Source organism: Erigeron canadensis, chromosome 1 (assembly GCF_010389155.1).
Source record: "Erigeron canadensis isolate Cc75 chromosome 1, C_canadensis_v1, whole genome shotgun sequence".
Classification (NCBI taxonomy): Eukaryota; Viridiplantae; Streptophyta; class Magnoliopsida; order Asterales; family Asteraceae; genus Erigeron; species Erigeron canadensis.
The window spans coordinates 27001969-27025461 of record NC_057761.1 but is presented as its reverse complement, the minus strand read 5'-3'; the positions used below and the strand labels follow the sequence as shown (position 1 = coordinate 27025461).

The window sequence follows — 23493 nt, the reverse complement described above, 5'->3', positions numbered from 1 at the left end:
AAAAGCAGCTTTTAAAAGCTTTTTTCCTTTAAAAATACTCTGGGTATAAAACTCTTATTTATACGGTACTTATTTGTCAAATCAGAAATATACAACTAATCAACTTTTTCTAATAAAACAAAGTTTTTAAACTTAAAAGCTTTTTTAGAAAAGTCTTAGACCTCATCTCTTTTTTTTCCCACAAAATTAGATCTTATATTATTATAGCAGTAATTAAATATAGATAACATATATGTTTAACTAACAAATCATAAACTAAAGATTTTTTTATAGGAGGTTGTTTGTGTTACAATTTTTGAGTGCAAGCATCCCGCATCTAACTTTTTTTTTCTTTTAGGATTTATCTTTGAAATTAAATTTTATCTTTCTTTTTTTTCATCTATAACAATGACATTTTATCTCCTTTATTTTTATATTTTACATTTTGAAATTTTCTTTTTGGATAACATGACATTTTTTTTTTATACATTTTGCTGTAATTTTTGGTTTTCTTTTAATATTTTCTTTCTTAAACATTTTGTTAAAAGAATTTTTGCTTGTTTTATATATATATGGCTTTTTTTAAAAAAAAATTTTATTTTATATTGGGTAATTTTTTTTTGCTTTTTTATATATTTTCTTAATTTTTTGTTTTTTGATATTGAAATAAAAAAAGATAAAACAAAATCATAGATAAAGACAACCAAGGGAGATGTATCATTCTTTCTTTATAGCTTTGTTTTTTAATAAACTTTTCCCTAACTTAAATCTTTTCTTTTTTTTTGGGACATTTTTGTTAACATTTTGTGACTCATGATTAAATCGGCGAGATGTCAAGTCAGGTGTTTTTAAAAATTCAGATCAGATCTGAGAAAAACCCGATTGATTTTTATATAGAATTATAATAAATTTTAAAGATATATTTAATTAACTTTATACTTAAAGTTTAGCAACATTAACATAATACTCTAAAGTTAACCAAAGTTGACCCGAGTCGCATAGGGTGAATTTTAGCTGAGTCGGTCGTGTTCGCCCAAAGTTGACCTGAGTCTTAAATGTTGAACGAGTTTTAGTCTGATTCACCCGCATTTGACTCGTGGAAAAGCCGATTTTGAGTATGAGTCTGGTGTCCCAGGGAGTTGGCCGAACACCAGAAAAAGTAAGTCACCCCCAATCCTGTCTTCTACGGATTTTGAGTCCCAATACCATCTTCAATGCTACGGATTTTAAGTTTTACCAAAGGTAGAAAAAGAAGCTCCATCTTGCTGGGTATGAAGATTGAATCCTTGAAATCTGTCCTCAAAAACAAAATCTTTGACCATTTGATTTAACCCAGTTGGTTCCAAAGTTTATAACACTTTTATGAATTATTGGGAGTTTATTTTTTTAAATCTTTAAGTTTCATGTGTGGTATGTTTGACGATTTAAGAGTAAATAGATTACCATTTAAAATAAACGAGAGCAAGTACCCGCGCGATGCGGCGGTACTAATTGTTACACACACAACTAAAGAGGAGAAGATAAAAGAAAGTGAATAAGAAAAAGAAGAAATAGATGATGGAAATTAATAACCTAAAAAACTTCAAATTACAATTATACCAAAAATTGATGTGGAAATTACTTTGGAAAAAAACTTCAGATATATATATGAACATACCTTTATACGAAAAGATGAAGATGATGGATCAGATCTGATTTGAGAGTGAAAGTTAGAAAGAGAAAGAGATTCAATTTTGTGTTTATACGAATAAACACAGTATAAACACCTCAAAAAACATAGCAATTTCATAAAAATCTGACGTGGACAACCTATCTAGTTGCCAGCAGCTATTTTGTTGCATCAGCACAACTCCTCCTGGAGGAGATAGATAAATAAATATAAAAGGAAAAAAAAATTAATAAATGCAAAATTGATGGTGTTTTTGATGATTTCAGTTTCAGCAGCAGCAGCAGCAAAGTGCAAAGAGTGAAGAAAGGAAAAAAAAAGAAAAATGAAAAAGAAAGAGAAATCAGTATTAATTGCAGACCCTAAATCATCTTCTTCTTCTTCTTCAAACAAACCACAATCATTCCTTCCACCAGATTATTATGAAAATCTACACCAATCACCACTTCATCAATTCAATCCTAATCCTAATTCTAATAATAGTGACTCTCCTTTACACTCCTCCGGCACTCGTAACGCTTCCTCCAAATACGATTTCGTTAAGGTCCTTCTCATTCTTTCCCCTTTTTTTTTTTTATTTTATTTTAATAATAGTTACTTCTATTAATTATTATTTAAATCAATTAAATTGATATTATACTCCTCCATCAGTTATATGTATATGTGTATATATATAATTATATAATATATGGATGCATGCAGGTTAAAGTATGGTTAGGTGACAATGCTGATCATTATTATGTTCTCTCTAGGTTTTTACTTAGCCGAATGCTCACCGTCACCAAGGTATTTCTTTTTCCGTCCCTATATTATCGTCCACCGTAAATTCGTAGTTTCTCCCGTTCGTTTTTAGTTTGTTTATCTGTTCTGTATGCTAGTTTAGTGTGATCTAGAGATGACGATAATTGTTGTGGATTTATTAATTACGGTGTTAAGGTGATGTAGCATGAAAGCAAGATAATATACTCAACGTTTTTTATCACTCAATACGAGATAAAATAGTATTTATTACATGGATACTATGAAGTTACTGAACTTAAAACTGCTAAGATAATTTGTGAACTTATGGCATATGTCAGTTTTCAAGCGTTTTACCATAGATATGGAATAAAAGATAATAGGCGAAAGTTTTCAAATTTGGTGAAAATTTAACATTGGAGGGTCCAAATGGGTGAATTTGGATCCACGAGGCAGTTTCTTCCTCTCTTTGTGGGCTTTTGATACATATACAGAGGTTCCCGTAACTCCTTTGAAGGAGGAAGCTATGTTTATACCTCCTAAAAAAGTAGAAAGTTATGCGTGGTTGAAGTTATGTTTTTTTGTCATACATTGACCACTTATAGAAGAGATGTTGGGTGTTTAAGTGGAACCTTCCTCAAAAGTAGTGAACTTGTGTTGGACCAGTGTATGGGCACCAAAGTGGACATTCATCGCTAGATGGGGAGGTTCATATTAGAAGCTGGGTCATTTACAACCTGTTTTCCCCTTCCCCATTGATTTATGAAAGAGTCTGCCAATTGCTGGATCTACTCTGCGTCATAAATGTAGTAACTTTAATCTTGTGAAGGCAATAAGTGCGTATTATGTACTACTCAATAACAGTATAAACTAGCTATGAGTGTGTTTGGGATTGCATATTTTAAAAAGTTTGTGTTCCTGAACTTGCATTTTTAGCAAGTACCAAGATAGGTGTTTACTTCTCATTAGAAAGAGCTAAAAGCCTAAAACACACTTTATCAAAACACTCAAAAAATGCATCATGGCTTAAAAAATATGCAATCCCAACCACCCCATAACATCATATTGTTTATATTTTTATTTATATGGTTATAGTTCACTAGAGGTGAGCGAGCAGATTTTAGAATCACATGACGTTTAAAATGGAAGATAATTGCCATAGGCATCTTTTAGTTGCATTCTTTTGTGTGACATAAGTGCTCTGTTACTAAGAATGCAAGGACATTCAGTTTTGTACGAATGTTCTGGTAAATTGTAGGTTGTTGTTGACTAAAATGAAAGCCAGTAAGCTTACAAGATGCTTTTATTTACTTTTAAAGTGTTTTAATTCCAAACATTAGCTTGAGAAATTAGGAACTCTTGCCCTCTCAAGTATGATATTGAAGTAAAGTTACCATGGGATTCATATACTTGGAGATAATGCAGCAAGGTAATACTCAATCTTATACGAGTATAAGTTATACAAAAAGGTTGACTTGTTCAAGAGTGTCAACAATAGCTTATATCACTTTCGTTTAAAACTATACAAGCTCATTGCCCCAAAAGTAAAAGTAAAAGTTGAGACTTGAGAATTTGTTACAAATGTTTACTATCAGTTCACATTTTCTAAGTTCATATTTACATATTATAGATTATCATGTCTTGTCAAAGTTTATTTAAAGCTAATTCTTTAATGAGAAGATGTTCATGGATAGGAAAGGTTGTAGAAATGGTAACCAAATTTCTATTGCATTAGTTAGAAATGATACTTTAAAAAGGAGATGTGTAATTGTTTAACTAGTTTAATAGCTTGTTTAAGATCAAATCCGTTCTGCATACCTGCCAGAAGCTTCAAGCCTTCAAGTGACATCATGTCTTTAGTATCTGTTTGACTGTTTTCTTCTCTTATATTCTTTTATGCTAACATGACATAAAACTCAAAATTAAACATTTTGATGTTTTATTTTCAGATTCCTAATCATGAGGCATTAAAAATTGCACTCGAACTTAAGAAGCTGCTGATAGATAATAGCCTTCTCGATGTGTATGTTATCATATCAAATCTTCTAATTGTGACCATGTTGTTGCTACCCTTTGTTCTTCTTTCTATAAGTTCATGTGTTGGTTTTTTCATTTTGCAGCTCCCAATCTGACCTGGAAGCTAATTTGTTTAAGGTATATCGCTATTTTTATGAAGTCTATCTTTCTCTGTTTCTCCTGTTTTCACTACTTGTATTGTGTCTATTGCAGATAACTTTGTTATGTTTGCATGCGTATGGGTCCGAGTGGGTTATTTTTCTTATATAGTCTTGCTATAAAGCTTAAGATAAAAGGAAAATATAAACTTATTATTGGGCGTTATAGGGAGAAAAAATGATGTGGCGGACGAAATTTGGGTACTACCATTTACCAGACAACAAATAAGAACACAAGCATTGCTAAAACAGTTGCATAGTTGCAGTTGGCATCAATAAATATTACTTTGTTGCTGTTTTAGTTCTCTAGTGTTCTCTATTTTTTTTTTATTTTTTTTGACATTGAGACGGACATTTTCGGTTTATTTGGTTAAAAGTCTAAAATCTTGAAGAATTTTGTAATTAGCATCTTCATACATTCAAATAATGAATTCTGACATGGTCATTATATCCATGATGAAAAATATCTGAAGGCGGTCAATTTACCAGAATCTGAAGGTGCAAGCTGTATGTTACGTGTTAATGTTTCACCTTTATTAGATAGAAGATGTATAATTCATTTAGTTTCTGTAAGAGATACGTATCTCCGCCTAAAGTTTTCTCTGAGTTATATTTTCAGCCTCCTCAACTAATTTGAGATAAGGCTTGGGTGGATGAAGCTTATCTCTTAATATATCCATGCAATTATGCATATTCTCTTTAAAAGCTTGGTCTTTTAATTTTAAAGTTTTACTACTGCCATCACCAAAGCTATGACGATAATTTTTGATTTCCGTATAATTACCCCATTAATTACATCAATGTGGTTTTTCTTGCAGCTTATGGAGCGGCGGGGCTATGGGCAAGAGTACATAAATCGTTACAAGATGATGACAAGGTATTTATCTATTCCCACTTTATTCTGAGGTTAGCTACATGTTAAGAATCAGTTCGAATGAATTTCTTCGATTTACTTTAAGTAAGTTGCGATATTCAGATCGATACAGTTGATCATACTTATCGGCTATGCATAAGACCTTGTGTTACTATTTACAAAATTACATCCATATTTAAGGAACCAAATTAAGAATATTTTATAAATGGTGCATTAAGTAATTTAATATACCAGCTTAACTAAATAAGTTGTGTGACTCAGTAATGCTGATCATATTTGTTTGATGAGAGTAAGTACTTTTGTGATTACTCTATATAAAAGAATTAACAATCATTTTTTTTTATACTCTATAAAGTTATTGACGCATAATCTATCTAGCTTGATTTTTATTTGCCTTCTTTGTAGATTTCACCATCAAAGAGTACCGTTGGTTATTCTTGTTTGTGGCACTGCCTGTGTTGGAAAGTCTACAATTGCTACCCAACTTGCGCAAAGGTTAAACCTGCCAAATGTTTTGCAGGTGAATCTGTTTTCAGGCCTATGTAATGATTTTTATGTGTTTTTCCCATTAAATATCTATTTCAAATCTAAATATCTGCTCCCTTTCTTTTGTGTACATAATACGTATGATCAACTCATTTGTGCTTTTGCATGGACTTCCTTGACATTCGTTTTTTTATGTTACAGACAGATATGGTCTACGAATTGCTAAGAACATCAACAGAGTATGTAACACACCCATACCTTTAGTTCATATCTTTTTTTTTTCTTGAATGGCAACATAGGGACCACCATTTCTACCAAGGACTATTTTTTATAATTGTTCATATCTAAATGTCTTCCTTTGTGCTTTGAGAAATTTCAAAATCAGAGCGTAACCAAATGAATCTTAATAACCTTCAACATATTGCTATATCCTAGAAAGTAACAATGAGGATATCACAGAAGCTTAATGTACTATGCTATGTAATATGAAAAACTTATACTTGTTTTTTTCCACCTCAGTGCACCTTTGACATCTTCGCCTATTTGGGCACGCGATTTCAGCTCCTCTGAGGAGCTAATTACTGAATTTTGTAGAGAATGCAGAATCGTTCGAAAAGGTAACATACAAACTCAGCTTAGAGCTAGGTTGTAGTTAAAAATATATCGAGAGATTTAGTTTGATCATGTGGATCATGTTTAATTCTAGGTTTGGCTGGTGATTTAAAGAAAGCAATGAAAGATGGGAAGCCAATCATCATTGAGGTACAGAAACTACATACTTAATCTGTTCCCCACATCATTAGTTCTGAGTTCATACTGCTTTGTGGAACATAGTGTCTCTTAGGTCTCTCATTTAATATTTTCGCACTAATTGGGAGTAGATTGAATCGAAGTGGATCATGTAAATGGGATGTTCTCTTATCTCCATAACTAAATTAGAATTGGGCATTGTGACCATATATTGATGGTAATTATATGGTAGGGTTGAAGCAGCCTTCATGGTAACCCACTGACATCTATACCCCTGAACAGTTATATCTTTGATTTTTCATCAGGATAGCTCATCAAAATAGATGCTCTTTAATAGCAGACTTAAATTTGCATAGGGCTTAGGCTTATATACTGAGTTATATTTTGTTTGTTGTTCTTGTGATTGACATGACTTTGAACATTTTTTTGGATGAGAAGTTAATTTCTGATGCACAAAGGTTACCTTCAGAAATTACTTCAAAGCTCTCAATTGGAACTTCTGTTACAGACTTAAAAGATCTTTCGTCTTGTTATCTTATACGCTGTTTGATCCTTGTTGAGCTAACAAAGCTTAGGCTTGCTAATGTCTTGCTAAAGCAGAACCCTGTTTACCCCCACAACTAAGCTGAAGCTTTGTTGTCATGTTCATTCTGATGTCCAAACACCAGGGACAAGAGAAATGACCATACCGGTCAATTAAGTTGATGGTGCTTTTTATGTTTTAACGCATACATTTTAGAAACCTCATGTTTTTTTTCTTCCCTTCATTTGAGATTTCTAGGTGAACTAACAAGCCATTGATAGTGTTTATTATTATGTGATGGCATGACGAGTTAACTAAAAAAGAAATTTTGATACTTGGTTGCTTGCTATATTCACGCATTTCGTTTTCATTCGAATAAGCTTTTATCACATGGGTTCTAATGAGCCATTGGTACTGATTATATTGACCTGAGGTTTTACCTTTTTACACAGCTTGTTAATTTCTTAAAAGCAATCTATTCACCTTTTCTTCCTTCCGAAAGAAAAGAATATGGTCACACAACTTTCGAGTATCCTTGCAGGGGATGCATGTTGATCCTAGTATATACCTAATGGATGAAGAAAATAAATCACCACATAATGCGCCGGTGAATGCAGAAGATTCAAAGACTTTAAAAACGGATAAAAATGGCGTGGAAAATGGTGCTTCCGCCTCTTGTATTAGTGAGAATAGCCATCAGAGTACTGAAAATTCCAAGGCAGAAGCAATTATTTCAGACGATAAAGATAGGATTTCAAACGGCCTCAACTCTGTTCATATTGATGATCATGTTGCTGGTAGTCAAGGTTAGGTCTTCTAACAAGTGCTTTTGTTCTTCATAAGCTTTAGCCATAGAGATCACAATCTAGTTATATTGCGACCTTTTTAATTACTTATCTGATCATTCAGATGATAAGGTCAAAGATCAAGTAGATAGGAAGCCTGAACTTAAAAGAGAGAAGTCTGGAGTCACTGAACCAGTAATCATTCCTATAGTCCTAAAGATGGCGGAATTTGATCATAAGGTAACAAGATGTCACGTCATATTGATGTTCTATCTTGTCTCTGGCCTCTTTCTTGCTCTGATGTGTGTTATACGCAAAAGTAAAGCATAATAAAAATAATCAAACAAATTTTTAAAATTTTATTTTTTTAATTTATTTTAAATCAAATAACTTGTTCTCCTCGCTTTCAGGCACTACTAGAGGAATGGATATCTAGCCGAAAGTTCAGTGATAAGTATCTAATCCAGGTGTTAACACGTACTTATCTTTCCAGCATATAGCTGACACTCTTTTATACATTGTCGATTTAGGGATGATTTATTGAAGTTTTCTTTTCCTTTTAACATTTTCAGGAAAAAGATAAACTGATAAGCAACTTAAAAACCATTCAAGACTATCTTTGCTCATTTAAGTCACAGGTACACCCATATTACTGTTTCTTGTCTCTATTATTGGCATAAAAAATTACATACCAAAGCTGAGTTAAATCATGTGAACAGGGATTAACAGTTGCTAATATATCCGCTACTACATTCCCACAAACTCTTGATTGGCTGCACAACCACCTTCTTCAGGTATATTTGTGTTTTAGTCTAGAGTTGGTGGATTTGTTTACTTTTCTAGCAGTCTTATAATAGTTGCTCCTTGAACTTTGTTGTTTTTGTTTTCAGTGTATTGAGAAAGGTATATCATCTGCCTCCAAAGGAAGCGATGGGCAAACTGATGGAATTTAAAAGTACGGGACAATATTCCCCAAAGGTATATCAGTTGATCTATAACTTTGGTATTCCATTTTACCCTCTATTTTCTACTTCTACAAGCATCTAGGCTAAAACTGAACTAAATCTTGATGTCGTTGAATAGGTGGTTATATTGCAGAGAAGATTTGGACATTTTAATGGTTGTCATAAGAAATTAGTTCAGGGGCCAATTTTTATGTTCATAACATGTGTTTAATCTACAATATATTTCTGCATTGGTTAGATGATAATTAATAGATTTACATGTTTGGTGCTGATTAATAGATTAGTATAAATTCTTTTTGGCTTTTGGCTCTAGTGTGTTAATTTAAATATAATTTTATTATTTTTTCGTGATGTACTGATGCGTGCTCAATTTGGATTTCTTATGCAGGGCTGTATTTTCTTCTCTTACAAACCATTTTCTAATATCAGATGCATGGTGGCTCCTGATGGGTTGGCAGCTGTGATTTAACAATTTAGAAACCTATTGCCGTTAACTGTTGCTGTACATTGACGGCTAGCACAAACAGTTGAGCGTACTCAAGTATCATCTACCAGTAAAGGGTTGCATTCAGCCAAGTTCTCCCATAAAAATGTGTATCATGTATGTATATCAATTAACATATTGGTAAAACAAAGATGAACTATGTCTCATGTATCATACTTTTTTAGCTTTGGTAGATGCGTTCCATGTAACTTGACTTCTAGAACACGAATTTGATAGTAAAAGGATGTGGCTAGGAAGAACAATTCACACTTGCTTTTATTCTATGGAAAGTTGTTTCGGCCTTTTTATACTGATGGCATCAATTTTACTCATCACTCGCATCCAAACAATGCTATAATCAACTATCAGATAACTTTAGATAGTTTAAAAATATATTTATATATTGCAAAGTATTGGTGGTTGGTTGCTGAAAGCTGGTAGGTGTTGGTGGAAACGGTAAGAGGGAAGGATTGTGCGTCTCGGAAATATAGTAATGTGTCAATGTGTCCTGGCTAATTTAAATCTAAACGATGTTGGCAGGACTCTGCTTTTGTTTAATCATAGCTTTGCATGAATGGCCCGTGATTTAAAAAATATTTGACTGAACTTGCCTTCTACGCAGAACCCACCAGTCAATCTATAGTTAAAGTCGTAAATTATACAAATCAATCTGTCAATTTAGCTAGCGAAATGATATAAAGGTTAACAAAATGGGTTATGGATATTACATACTTCTCCACCTTCCACACGGCTAAGTTCACAAGGCTATTTTGACATCATCCAAGAAAAATTAATGTGGAACAAAACAGAGAAAATATGTAAACGTATAATAATATAAAAAAATAAGCCCAACCAAAAATATGGAGCCTCGCATAGATGCTGTACAGGTCCAAGATTTTGGGAGAACAAAAAACTATCTTGTGTGATTATGTTGTCTTATGTCAGCTTATAAGAACTATCTTCTAAACTTGAAAACTCAACCATCCTCCTCTAAAGCATGCTTTACCTCTTGAAATAATATTCATCTCCTGGATACTGTTTTTTCACTCTTTGAAAACTTGAAGAACCATTACGTTCATCATTACGGGGAGCATAGAATTCAGGATCATAACCATAATCTGCCCTCTGTGGAATTGGATCAGGCCTATGACGGATGCCGGCTGCTCCTCTATCATATTGGCAATGTCCACGCCCGTATCCTCCTCTGCTCGAGCTATTGTATGAATAACGTGGCCGGGGTCGTGGTAAAACTGTAATTTTAAATGATTTAGATAGAGGAACATGATCAAGTACATAAAGATGTATACATATGTATAATTGGGGCACTTTAGACATGATAGATAAAAGATGGAAACATATTATGGCATATCAAATATTCGTACAGTAAAAGTATTTGTCCAATTTCTATCACATCCAATGGACTTATTTAGCACCGTATAATCAGTTTCATGATTATCCAAAGGTAAATAAAAACTAACCTCTTCCAAACACATCTGCTTCTTTTTTTTTCCTCACAGAAAATAGCATTTTTGGTCAAATTATCTAATAAGTTCTTAAAAATCAGAGTTCCGAGCCACTCAAACGGCATGATTATTACAATTTCAAACTACAAAAGCATATCCAAACTAGACTATCCCTTCTATAGCCCGTTTTACTACAGCTGATTCTGTTTTAACTATTCAGTATCACGTGATCACTTCCAGAACACACATCCAAACATCCCCTAGCTAACAGTTACCAACAAATGAAAATCAAAAAGAATGTGACTAACAACATCTACAGGTTCGTGTCTAATCAATCAATAAGTCCATTGGATAGATGTCAAAGCAAATATTCTACACATATCAAGTAATTCAAAATCACGAAGGATCATAAACAAGGCAAAAACACTATCTCCTCGCAAAGAACCTTTACCAGCTGATGAGGAACATTATTTTCTAAGATCACAACTGTTATTCTCAAGATTACAGTAACTACTCCCAAGCAAAATTGTTCCATTTATGCATTTAATGAACGTCTCCCCCTTTTCATAATAGAAGACAATTCCTTCTAACAATGATAATGATATCAAATACGACTACATCTCATATTCCTCGTTCCATATCCTGGACTTTCTCCCTAAATTCTTATTCACATTCTTCAAACAATTAAATGCGAGAATATTGCAACTCTTATGGCCTATGTTAACATCAAGAGCCTTTTAACTACAAATGAACTTACAGGCAACCTGTCTTCCACTTTCCGTATTTTCCATTTTTCACTGGGTAAACTTTCAAATACAAGTAACTAGCCACTAAAAAGAACACCATATGAAATCACAACCTATAAAATATTCAATGACTATCAAGGCAATGACTACAAATTCATGGTGCCAGATCAAATCACAACCTATAAAATATTAAATGTATTGGTCAGAGTGAGAACCCCATATGAAGCTTTACACCCAGAAGTCCATCAATAACAAAAAGAACACCATGTCAACAAGAATACAATTCCAATAACAAGAAAAATCGATCTTTCATTGATTGCTTAAGAACCACGCTAACTCTACATCGGTAAGTTTCAGACAGTAACTTTATTTCATTTTTTGGGGGTAAAAGGGGTTTTACCCTGTTTAGCTTAACTATATTTCATTTACACATACTACAAATATAAATCTTCCATCAGAATGCACATATGAACACAAAAAGTTTCAGTAAAACCAAACTGGGCATCTTCATAATTTCACTTTATTCCACTTAATTAGTCTTTTATCAAAACCAAATGGGTTATCATCAAAATTTCAACTTTAAGGATTCAGGAAGATCAAATATGTATTCTACCACACACACACATACATACATATATACATAAAACACATAATAACAGGAACATGAAAAGGGCTAAAAAACTATACTCATATCATCTTCCCATTAAAAAAAAAAAATCATATCTTTATTCCACAATACACACATATATACATACACATATACATATACATAAAAAAACATAAAATTTTAAAAAGTAAGAAACTTTGTTTACCAGGAATCGAAAAAAGGCTAAAAGCTCGAGTATTAACATAATCCTCATTATCAGACCCAAACAAATCTTTATCTTCTTCAACAACTTTATTATTATAATCATCACCATTATTATTATTATTACAATAACTTGACCTTAACTGACCACCATCACCAACGGCGCCGGAGCTGCCTTTGCCACCACCACCACCACCACCAAGACGTCTACGATTAGAAAAAGACCCAGATGAAGAAGATTGTTGGCTGTTTTGTGTTCTTTCTTTATTTTCGTTTTTATTTGTTTCTTGCTCTGAGTAATCCATCAATTCAACTCCAGGATTCTTAAAAAAAAAAAAATTGTAAGTTTTTTTTTTTTAATTTATAAATTCCGTTCAAAGATTCTTACAATTGTTTTTATAAAGTTTTATGTAAAGATTTGTGCGAGGGTGTGTTTTTATTTGATTTTTTTTTTCTTGGGTTTTCATTCAAGAAAGAAAGGTGAAAAGAAAAGAGAAAATAATAGATTTAAAAAAGATTTGGGTGTGAATTCAAAATAGAATAAGTTGTTTCTTTCGTGATTTTGTCAACGTAATTTGCACAATTGCACATGTTTTTATTTTTTGTATTGGGCCAATATCAAAGTCTTAACAATTGGTTTTAATATTTTTTTTAAAACTTAACAATTCCGATATCCATACTTTACTAGTCTTTAGTCTCGGATAGATTCAAACACATATTAATAATGATTTTACAGATATAAAAAAGAAAAAAAAAACTAAACGATTGAAAAGATAATTTAAAGATTATAAAATATAATAGATTGAATTTTAGATAATTTGTTAATAATAAATTTTATTTTTAAAAAGATAAAGATCAAAATAAAAAAGGAGTAGAAGAGAGGAGTAAAACTGAAAAAATTATAACTTTGAGGGTTTTAAAAGGTGTCAAATGTGTCGCTAACCTTCTATTTTAGTTATATGATAGATCAAATCTAAAAGTATTTTGATCGATGTTGTTGGACCGATCAAAGATATAAACTAAATACCACTAATTAGCAAGGGTAAGTCGAGTATCATTTCCACAGGAAATCATGGGAAAGTGTTAAACCAAGTAAAAAGTTAATTAAACTAAACATGAATATAAAACCGATTTCATGATTGATTTGATTAAAACTGAAATTAATCATAAACTTAACAAAATACTTCAATTAAATAAAATGGATCATTTTCATGCTTCAAATTATGTTTTCAAATATGTAACCTAACCTATATTCGTTGGAAATCACATAGACATGATTCGTTATAACGTTTGGATTGAATAAACTTAAGAACTAAAGTAATCGGTTGTGATGATTCACGATAACGAAAAACCGGGGAATTGACACAACTAGATTTTCAATTCATTAAAGTAAAATTACAAATTCATGAGAGATTTATTCAATAATCAATGATTACTTAACAAGTTAAAACCAAGTGATAGATGAATTTTATTCAAAATCATAAACAAGTAATCATTCATTCAAATCCAAACAACATTAGATGCAAAACACAATTAAGAATTAAACATCTAATCCAACATGAATATGAGAAAGGTTGAACATAAATGTCTTACATAATTGTTCACATGAGAATGATCAAAAGAAAACCTAGCCTATGGTCTTCATCATTGAATCTTCAATTTGGATTGTCATCTCCATGAATTTATGATTTGATGATGAAATTGGGGTGTTGAGAGAGTTAGAAAATTGCCCAGGTATGTGAAAATATGTGTTGTAATTTCCACAAGTCGTGAATAGAAAAGATATAAACTGAACTTTAATTAAAACCAACAAATTCAGACTTTTGTTTAGCACCTGGCGTAACCTACTACCCTTCTGGGCGTAACCTACGCCCCTTGTAACTTCAACTGGCGTAGGTTACTGTAACATCCCAAAACTTTTTGACGTTGACCGTTAACTTTCCGTCAGCGACCATTGAAAACTATGTGCTTTATATGTGCTTATGTTAATTAAATGATTAACGTGAGATATGTGTTAAAGTGATTTAAAGTAATGAAATTAATGTTGATAATGATTTATAAAGTCAATTAGTGTTCCCGGTAAGATATAAGAGTTGTTAAGTGTTTCCGGTTGCGTTAAACGAGTCGTTAAGTGCCTAAACGAGTTATAACAAAGTGCGAGGGCCTAGATGTAAAGTTGTGAAAGTTGTTTCAGTATAAATAGGACTCAAAATTCGTGCATAAGGCTGGAGAAACAGATCCGAACCCTAAGAAAGCTTCACACACAAACCCTAGGTTAATTCTTCAATATCTAGGCGATTTCGGGGGATTTCGGAAGAGTTTTTGCTTGATTTTCAATCTGTTGATCAATCTACAGGTAATCAAGGTATTATTACATGGATTTTATGTCCTTTCAATCATATAATCAGATCCATAACTGGTCTAGGTTATTAGAGGATCAATTGATGTCAAAAACGTGTGTTTTGATCGATTCGATAACCTAAAACGTTTGTTGTTGTGATGCAAATCAAGTAGGGGTTAATCAATGATTTCATTGCATCATTATGGTCTTAAAATGATGAAATTTGAGGTAAAAAAGTCGTTCATAAGGTTATGCGTCGTTTGGGATGTGTTTGGTTAGGTTTTGGAGTTGTTTTTCACGTCTGGTCGTCATAACTCCCGTTACGGTTGTGTAACTCCCGTTAGCTGGGTAATTGCGATAACACCTCCACTGTAACTCCCGTTACAAATTTTCATAACTCCCGTTAGGCGCATAACTCCCGTTACAAATATTCGTAACTCCCGTTAGGGACTGATTTTTGTAACATTTTTAAACGACCATAACTTTTGAACCGTAACTCCGTTTTTGACGAATAAGCTATCCACAGAATCGTGAGAGAGTCTACTTTCTAATGGTTATGCTTTTAAAAGATGATGATGATTTCAAGTTTTCAGAAAGGTTAATTTAGTGAGTGAATGTCGAGTTCCGTCGAGTTATGTAAGCTCTAAAACATTAATCGAACTTCCGATGCATCAAGCTTTGTCATGGGTCATGTTTATAGGTATCTAGACCTAAGTTATGACCATAAGTAAGTGGATATTTGATTATCTCATTATGTCGTTTAATGATTATAGGTAAGCCGAGAATAATTGCAAAGCTCGATAACTTACATTATCATTTATTGTGCTCTTAATGTGCTCTTCAACGAGGTAAGATACATAACTTTTCTCACGCTGGAGGCACAACAAAATGTGGTTTTCTATAAATAACCTCTTAATCGGATTATCTTATGTGTGTTGGGTTTTCCGGGTTATGCGGGAGGTTATGTGGTAATATATGCATGTTGAAATGATTTATGTTGACATGATGAAGTTTAAAGTAGAAGTATATATGTGCATATGAAGTATGATGCTTATAATGACGTTGCTATGATATGTTTAAGATATGTGTTGTTGATAATGTCGTTGATATGCCTTAATGTTGATATGTGATGGCTTGTATGTGGGACTTAAGTATGACATGTCTAGTTCACTAGATACACGTGGGAATTGCTATGAGTTGTGCACGTTAGTGGGATTAAACGTTAAAGTAGATGTGGGATTAATTAGGTAATGAATACCTAATGTTAAAGTAAAGTGTGAAATGTGGGAAATCGTTCTAGCCTTAGTGTTAGTGCGTAAAAGTAAGAAAGATAAATACGTGGGAAATGCTATAGCTAAATACGTGAGATTGACGTGGGAAGTGTTAAGCTTAACCTGTACTAGATGTAATGCTAGTGCGTAAGACGTGGGAAATCGTGCTAGATGTAATGTTAGTGCGTAAGACGTGGGAAATTGTGCTAGATGTAATGCTAGTGCGTAAGACGTGGGAAATCGTGCTAGTTGTAATGCTAGTGCGTAAGACGTGGGAAATCGTGCTAGTTGTAATGCTAGTGCGTAAGACGTGGGAAATCGTGCTAGTTGTAAAGCTAGTGCGTAATATGTAAAGATGTAAGACGTGAGAATAAGTCGATTAAGATAAATATATGAATATGTGAGAAAGATGTACATGTAATTTAAGACGTGGGATTACAAGGTGACGTGGGATTTAATAAGATGTGTTGATACGTGTGATAAGAACGATGCATATGCACAATTAGGAATATATGTCCTACATATGCTATGCATATATGTGCGATATGTTTATGTGTGATATGTAGACGTAAGATGAAGTCGATTAGGCTGATTAAGATGATAATAAGATATGTGTGGAAGAAGTATATGTGCTTTACGTTGTGAGACCACCATGTGACGTGAGAATATGTGCTAATATGAATTCGTGTGACAAGTTTATGCGTGATATGCCAAGATATGATATGAAGTTACGTTTAAGTGGTAAGTCTATGTTGATATGATATAAGATACTCATAAAGATGTGGGTATATGATAATATGATGTATATGTTGATATGAAATAAAATGTGATGCAATGTGGGAAATGGGAAGTATGGGTTGATCTATGATAATTGTGAATAAAGTGTAATGTGATCATGTTTTGATAAGTAAGATATGACGAAGTTTTATGAAAGTAAAATGAAAAACGTTTTATCAAAATGTGTGTATCTTACTTAGCTAATTTTATTAGCTAACACTTGCTTTTATGAAAATGTTGTGTCCTTCAGGATAAGCAAGTTTGAGCTAGGAAAGGATTAGCTCAGTGAGATGGGTAGATGCAATAAAGAAGACTAGTATAGTTTGTTGAATGCTTAGACTTCCCCTTTTAGCCTTATGTCTTGGTTACTTTCGTTCATGATTTATGAACATGTATTAATGATGGCATTTATGTTGGTGCCATAACTTGGATTTCATTTATATTGTTTTGATGATGCACGTTAGTAACACCATTTTATAAAGGTACCATCCGGTTACGGATGGAGCAGTTTTAAAGTGATCCTTTTCAGCTACTTTTTAAACGCCGTTTGGCAAAGTTTTTGAAATCCAGGTTTTTAAAATGACGGGTGTTACAGTTACGGCCTTTGTTTCTTTAGAATTTCAGAATTTGCATCCTTGACTCGTTCGACCCGTTTCTTGATCCAAATGGCTTCAACTTGCAACCTATTACCTGAAACACTTAACAAACATAAAGGCACCCCTAATTGTCTATTAAGCTTCACAAAACAAGTCGGTTTTACATCTTAAAGTTATGTATTCTAGGCGTTTATCACATTCCCCAACTTAACTCTTTTTCATCCCGAAAAAGGCATTCATCATGTGACAAGTTAATTTACAATCCTATAATACTTCCTATCACCAAAGAAACACCATATAAGAATTATATCAACTATACATACTTGTAAAACTCAACCCTCAAGCAATCTTCAAAGTATACTTGGGCGAAACTAAGCATTTAATTGTAGATGTAAACTGAGGGAAAGAAATCAAGTTCATAAAATTCAGTTCATGATTTCTTCCCTCAACCCTCAGTTCATATCCTGCTCTTTCCCGCAATTTGTTTACCATATTTCTTTTATATCATCTCACTTAAAAATGAACTTGATCCATACCTATTTAATTGTAGATGTAAACTGAGGGAAAGAGCAGGATATGAACTGTGATGCACAATTTGGTAAACAAATTGAAGTATAGATCAAGTGGTAGAGGAGTGTGCATGTGCAGCCATAGGTCGGATGTTCAAATCCAGCTCATGTTTTTTTTTTTATAATTAAAGACAATTTCCTGGTTGCAACTCTAGATGCTTATGTGGAGAATCTACATCAATATCTTGCTTGCATGGGTGCTGACATGATTCATTGGTTAACAAATAATAAAAATATGTTGTTATTTTAGATCATTACTAAAAGAGAAAATTACGTTTTTGGTACCTCAATTTGGCAATTTTTACACTTTTAGTCTTTAACTCAAAAAATTGCAGTTTTCATACCTAAAGTTTTGTGTTTTTTTCCAGTTTTGGTACCACATTCATACGGCGTTAAATTTTGCCGTTAATGTCATCACGTGACAAGCATGTGAGGGGTATTTTAGTCTTTTGACCCTCTCTTTTTATAGAAAAATTACAGTTTTAATACCTCAAATTGTCAATTTTTTCACTTATGGTACCTCAAGTAGACAACATTTTTTTGTAACACATTAACACTTTATAATTTTCATATCACACATTAGCATCTATCAAACAACACACACTTAAAAATCAACACAATCACCCGCAATTACACCAACAACATATAATATTAGGGGTGAAGGATTCAGATCTCTTATATGAATCATACACCACCAGAGAGAATTTTCTGGCGACATGACTTTTTTCTGGCCATCGATCCACCAATGCATTCGGTTCATCCACAATCACCCGAATTACACCAACAACGTATAATATTTCAAGGAGGAGCCGTAAAAAAAATTAAAAAATCATGTTTGTTGATTTTTGAGCATGTGTTTTTTGATAAATGTTAATGTCTGAGATGAAAATTGGAGAGTAAAATAAAAATATGTTGCCTACTTGAGGTACCAAAAGTGAAAACATTGACAACTTGAGGTATCAAAACTGTAATTTTTCTCAAAAAAATGAGGTCAAAAGACTAAAATAACCCTCACGTCACGTGCTTGTCACGTGAGGGCGTTAACGGCAAAATTTAACGCCGTTTGAATGTGGTACCAAAATTGAAAAAAACACAAAACTTTAGGTATGAAAACTGCAATTTTTTTAGTTAGAGACTAAAAGTGCAAAAATTACTAAATTAAAGTACCAAAAATGTAATTTTCTCTTACTAAAATGCTCATTAAAATCATAATTGTTATTTGTATGTGTTGAGTCAGAGAAAAAAAAGCTTATTCGTTTAGTGACTCGCTGTGGTTTATGACTTGTTGAATTACAAGTCAATGTGTGACTCAGTCCGACATTAATTTAAAATCAAATATCTAACATGTTCGTTTGAGTTAATTTGATATCATAACTTCATACTCGTATTATTTTGTTCTCCCTTACCAGAAACAACAACAATGGTTCCCAATTCACAGTGACGGATCTAGGAATTTGATTTATAGTGAGAAAGAAAAAAAATTGTGGCGGCCATATGAAAAAGATACACTGACGTAATATCGGCTAGACAAATTGTTAATATTGATGAAAAACGGAGAGACGGCTACGCTAGAAAAAGATGCAACAAAAATAATAAACAATAACTTGTTATGTTGTTATTAATAAGAACACATAAAGTAGAATGAAAGCAATTTAATAATTCAAAAATTATAAGCTAAAAACTAATATAATAAATAGTTAATTTTTAACGAACGCATAAGGCGCAAATAATAACAAAAGTTATATATTATGTCGCGAATTTAAATTAGAAATGTAGTAAATAACAAAATAACAATATCATAGATTCAAAGTTGAATAGTTTACATATTCTTTTATCTATAATAATAACAATAAATATGAGAATAAATTGAAAGTTATTCTTATAATAGTAGTTGAAAAAGGTAAAATTTATCAAAATTTAAAGATTCTAAAAGAAACTGACCAAAGACTAAAAAGGGAAGAGAGTTTGTATTTTTATTGCATCCCATGTGTAAAAACAAACTCATCATGATTTCAATATATTTATATTTACAAAAAGTAAAGCATTAGTAAAATTATTAAATTCTTAGTCTTCAGTTTTCAACCAAAAGTTTAAAAGAACCGAGGGCACAATTGACAATTGTGGCTGGGGGAATAATTATATCTTGGGTTAAAATGCCAATCCGATAAAAGCCGGTAATTTGGAGGGGTATGAAATAGACAACCCTGCCCTTACACGATGGTGGAGAGACTACTTTCAAATGAACCTTCGACAAAAATAAGACATAAGTTATACAGTGTAAAGAGTTTAAAAATAATATCTGTCTTCCAAATATTATCTGACTACATTAAAAAATAAGAAAAAATAACAACGGTATTCAAACCTATTACAAGAAAGAACCCGAATAGTAAATGTGGAAACCCGGGGTAAAAAAAAGGAAGCAGATAAGAATTACCAAAAAGAGAAAGAAGCTTCTAGAATATTTGGCTTCCAACAATTTTCACCTCCTCAAATAGAAATAAACATTTTGTTTGGGATTCCCTACCAACTTTTTATAGTTTCCCCTAAAATAAATTGATTTCAGATAACTTGGTGTCATGCATGGCGACAAAGCAGGTGGGGGGTTTCGGTCATGATTTCACAGCTGCTGATTCCGTTGCTCAGGTCCAACTCCGGTTAACCAAGCACCGCCCTTTCCAAATTTTCCGCACTGCTCTTTACTATGCTATCGGTAACCATTACATATATATATTTCTCTCTTCTAAGTTATTAGTACAATTTTGTTATCAAAATGATGTAAAATCACATTCCCAATGTTATAATGCCACAATCTATGTACCTTCCATTTCTATGTAAAACCAAAAAAATGTAATATTTTTATCTTGAAAAATTATGTATTGAATTTATATATATATAAAAGTCCCAAAAGGACATATTCTGAAGTTTTAATAATCTTTTTGTAAGTTTAATGATCTGAAGAGTTTATTTAGGCAATAACTAATTAAACCCTTTTATTTTTGATTCTATGCTGCTTATTTTGTTTGTATCTGTATCTATATATTTGTGCTAGTCTTAATACGGTTTGTCACAATTTATTTTTTGATAATATATGTTATTATGTTGATTAAACTTTATAAGTTTATAATGTTGCTTGTTAAATTAATGGCCCAGAATATTTTATTAAAATAATAAAAGAAAGGTAAAGAAGAGTTTTTTTTTTATTCTCTGTGAAAGTGGATACAAAAACACGAAGGAGTGAACTCCTTAAATAGAGAAACAAACAAACGGTTCACCATAGGAACCGGACTAAACAACAACTTATTCAAATAGAAAAAGTTCAAACTAAAATAACAACTAGACTGAGAAAAAGACTCAACACCCATTTACCAATTCCTTGTCACGTGTAGGAAATTACTTCTACGCACTTCCAGCATCTTGACCATTCCATGGGAGTGTAGTATCATTTCTAACAACCCCCCTTGATACACACTCTTGTACTCCAATCTTATGCCTCAGATAAACAAATTTCTCCCTTGACATGGCCTTAGTTAACAAATCAGCTAGTTGCTCGTTCGTTCCACAAAACTCCAACTTTACTTTGACCTTGATTCACCATGTCTCTAATAAAGTGGTATTTGAGCTCAATATGCTTTGAGCGGCTGTTCATGACGGGATTTTTGGACAGATCTATGGCTGACTTGCTATCACACCATAAGACAATTCCCTTCTCTTGTATAACACCAAGATCTTGCAACATCCTTCTAAGCCAAACCGCTTGACACGCACCTGCAGTAGCAGAGATGTATTCAGCTTCAGTACTTGAAAGAGCCACTGTATTTTGCTTTTTAGAACACCATGATACTGCTGTCTTTCCAAGCAAAATCACATTAGCAGATACACTTTTTCTGTCATCCATACTTCCTGCCCAGTCACTATCGGTATAGCCCATAAGTTGAACATCATTGTTCCTTTCATACCACAGCCCAAAACTGGTGGTTCCAGCAATATACCTGAGAACTTTCTTTGCTGCACCAAGATGATTTTTAGAAGGAGCTTGCATAAACCTAGCGAGAACACCCACTGAATAGGCCAAATCTGGTCTGGTGTGGGTGAGATACATCAACCCCCCACAAGACTTCTATAGAGAGTATCATTTAGTTTATCTTCACCATCCTCAAGTTGAAGCTTCTCGTAAGGACTCATGGGAATTGCTTCCACCTTGCAATCTTTCATGTTGAACTTATCAAGAAGATTTTTAGCATATTTTTCTTGACTTACAAACACTCCATCTTCAGCTTACTTCACTTCAAGACCAAGAAAGTACTGAAGCAAACCCATATCGGTCATTTCAAAGACTTCCTATATTCCCTGCTTAAATTCTGAAACAAGTTGTGTACATGAACTAGTACATATGATATCATCCACATAAAGACATACATAGATGATATGACTACCAGTATTCTTCACATACAATGTGGGTTCATTCAAGCTTCGATTATAACCATTATTTGTGAAATACCCGTCTATCTTTGCATACCAGGCTCGTGGAGCCTGTTTAAGCCCATACAATGCCTTCTTAAGCTTGTACACCTTGTCACTGGCATCCTTTAACTCATATCCCTCAGGCTGTTCCACGTAGATATCTTCATCGAGTTCACCATTTAGGAAAGTTGACTTTACATCTAATTGATGTAAAGCCCAACCTCTTTGAGCTGCTACTGCAAGAACCACTCTGATAGTCTCAAACCTGGCAACCGGGGCAAATGTTTCTTCAAAATCAACACCCTTTCTTTGAGAATACCCCTTAGCCACCAATCTTGCTTTATGCTTTACTATCTTACCATCTGCACCAAGTTTAGTTTTAAACAGCCATTTTAGACCTACAACATTCTTACCAGGAGGGAGAGACATGAGTTCCCAAGTATTATTTCTCTTAATAGCTGCAAGCTCTTCATCCATAGCAACCTGCAACCCTTTCTTCTTACAGCATCATAGTAACACATAGGATCAAAAATACTCAAGGCAAATTGCAGATGCATGTATTCTTCTGGTTCAAGTGCTCGTGTGACAGCATATACATCAGATAAGGGACGCATTTTTATAGGAGTTGTAGAGCTTTGAATTGAGGCAGGTGAAATAGTACCATGTAAAGAAGAGTTGGATGTACCTTCTGATGTTGACATACCATGCATAGGAGTCACATGGGTTGAACTAGGACCTGATGATAAAGAGGTTGTATCTTTTGAGACATCAGATGTTACAGGTCCACTAGATAAAGACCCATCAGTTTGACCTTCTTCTTGTATTGGGAATGGATCTGCATATGACAAAACAACGACTCCTTTTTCAACTTTATCTTCTTCTCTCCAGTTCCATGATGCATCTTCAAGAATTGTAACATCTCTGCTTGCATCACATTCCCTTGTGACGGGATCCAACAATCTATAACTTGATGGACTTTTTGACGAATAGCCAATGACAATAATCTTCTTTGAGCGGTCATCAAGTTTCTTGGAGTT

General features: G+C 33.1%; 2 protein-coding genes across 2 annotated transcripts; one reads left to right on the top strand and one right to left on the bottom strand.

Moving 5' to 3' along the window:
- Window positions 1-1653: 1653 nt before the first annotated feature.
- Window positions 1654-9732, top strand: LOC122609775. Its single transcript, XM_043782719.1, has 16 exons — window positions 1654-2189; window positions 2348-2431; window positions 4333-4406; window positions 4504-4537; window positions 5376-5434; window positions 5837-5951; window positions 6119-6156; window positions 6437-6534; window positions 6624-6679; window positions 7732-7996; window positions 8100-8215; window positions 8386-8442; window positions 8548-8613; window positions 8695-8769; window positions 8866-8953; window positions 9329-9732. The coding sequence occupies exons 1-15, from the start codon at window positions 1971-1973 to the stop codon at window positions 8926-8928; spliced, it is 1419 nt and encodes a 472-aa protein (XP_043638654.1). The 5' UTR covers window positions 1654-1970; the 3' UTR covers window positions 8929-8953; window positions 9329-9732.
- Window positions 9733-10080: 348 nt separating this feature from the next.
- On the bottom strand, window positions 10081-12894 carry LOC122585736 (NAD-capped RNA hydrolase DXO1-like). Its single transcript, XM_043757860.1, has 2 exons — window positions 12446-12894; window positions 10081-10674 (listed from the first exon to the last, which is right to left on the bottom strand). The coding sequence occupies exons 1-2, from the start codon at window positions 12744-12746 to the stop codon at window positions 10427-10429; spliced, it is 549 nt and encodes a 182-aa protein (XP_043613795.1). The 5' UTR covers window positions 12747-12894; the 3' UTR covers window positions 10081-10426.
- Between the last annotated feature and the right edge of the window lie 10599 nt (window positions 12895-23493).

Bases quoted from the DNA above. Each gene is read 5' to 3' on its own strand.
- LOC122609775 (XM_043782719.1), top strand. From the start codon at position 1,971: ATGAAAAAGAAAGAGAAATCAGTATTAATTGCAGACCCTAAATCATCT. The intron at 5,952-6,118 runs GTGAATCTGTTT...TTTATGTTACAG, and splicing joins ACCTGCCAAATGTTTTGCAG to ACAGATATGGTCTACGAATT. The intron at 8,770-8,865 runs GTATATTTGTGT...TTTTGTTTTCAG, and splicing joins TGCACAACCACCTTCTTCAG to TGTATTGAGAAAGGTATATC.
- LOC122585736 (XM_043757860.1), bottom strand. From the start codon at position 12,746: ATGGATTACTCAGAGCAAGAAACAAATAAAAACGAAAATAAAGAAAGA. The intron at 10,675-12,445 runs GTAAACAAAGTT...TTAAAATTACAG, and splicing joins TAGCCTTTTTTCGATTCCTG to TTTTACCACGACCCCGGCCA.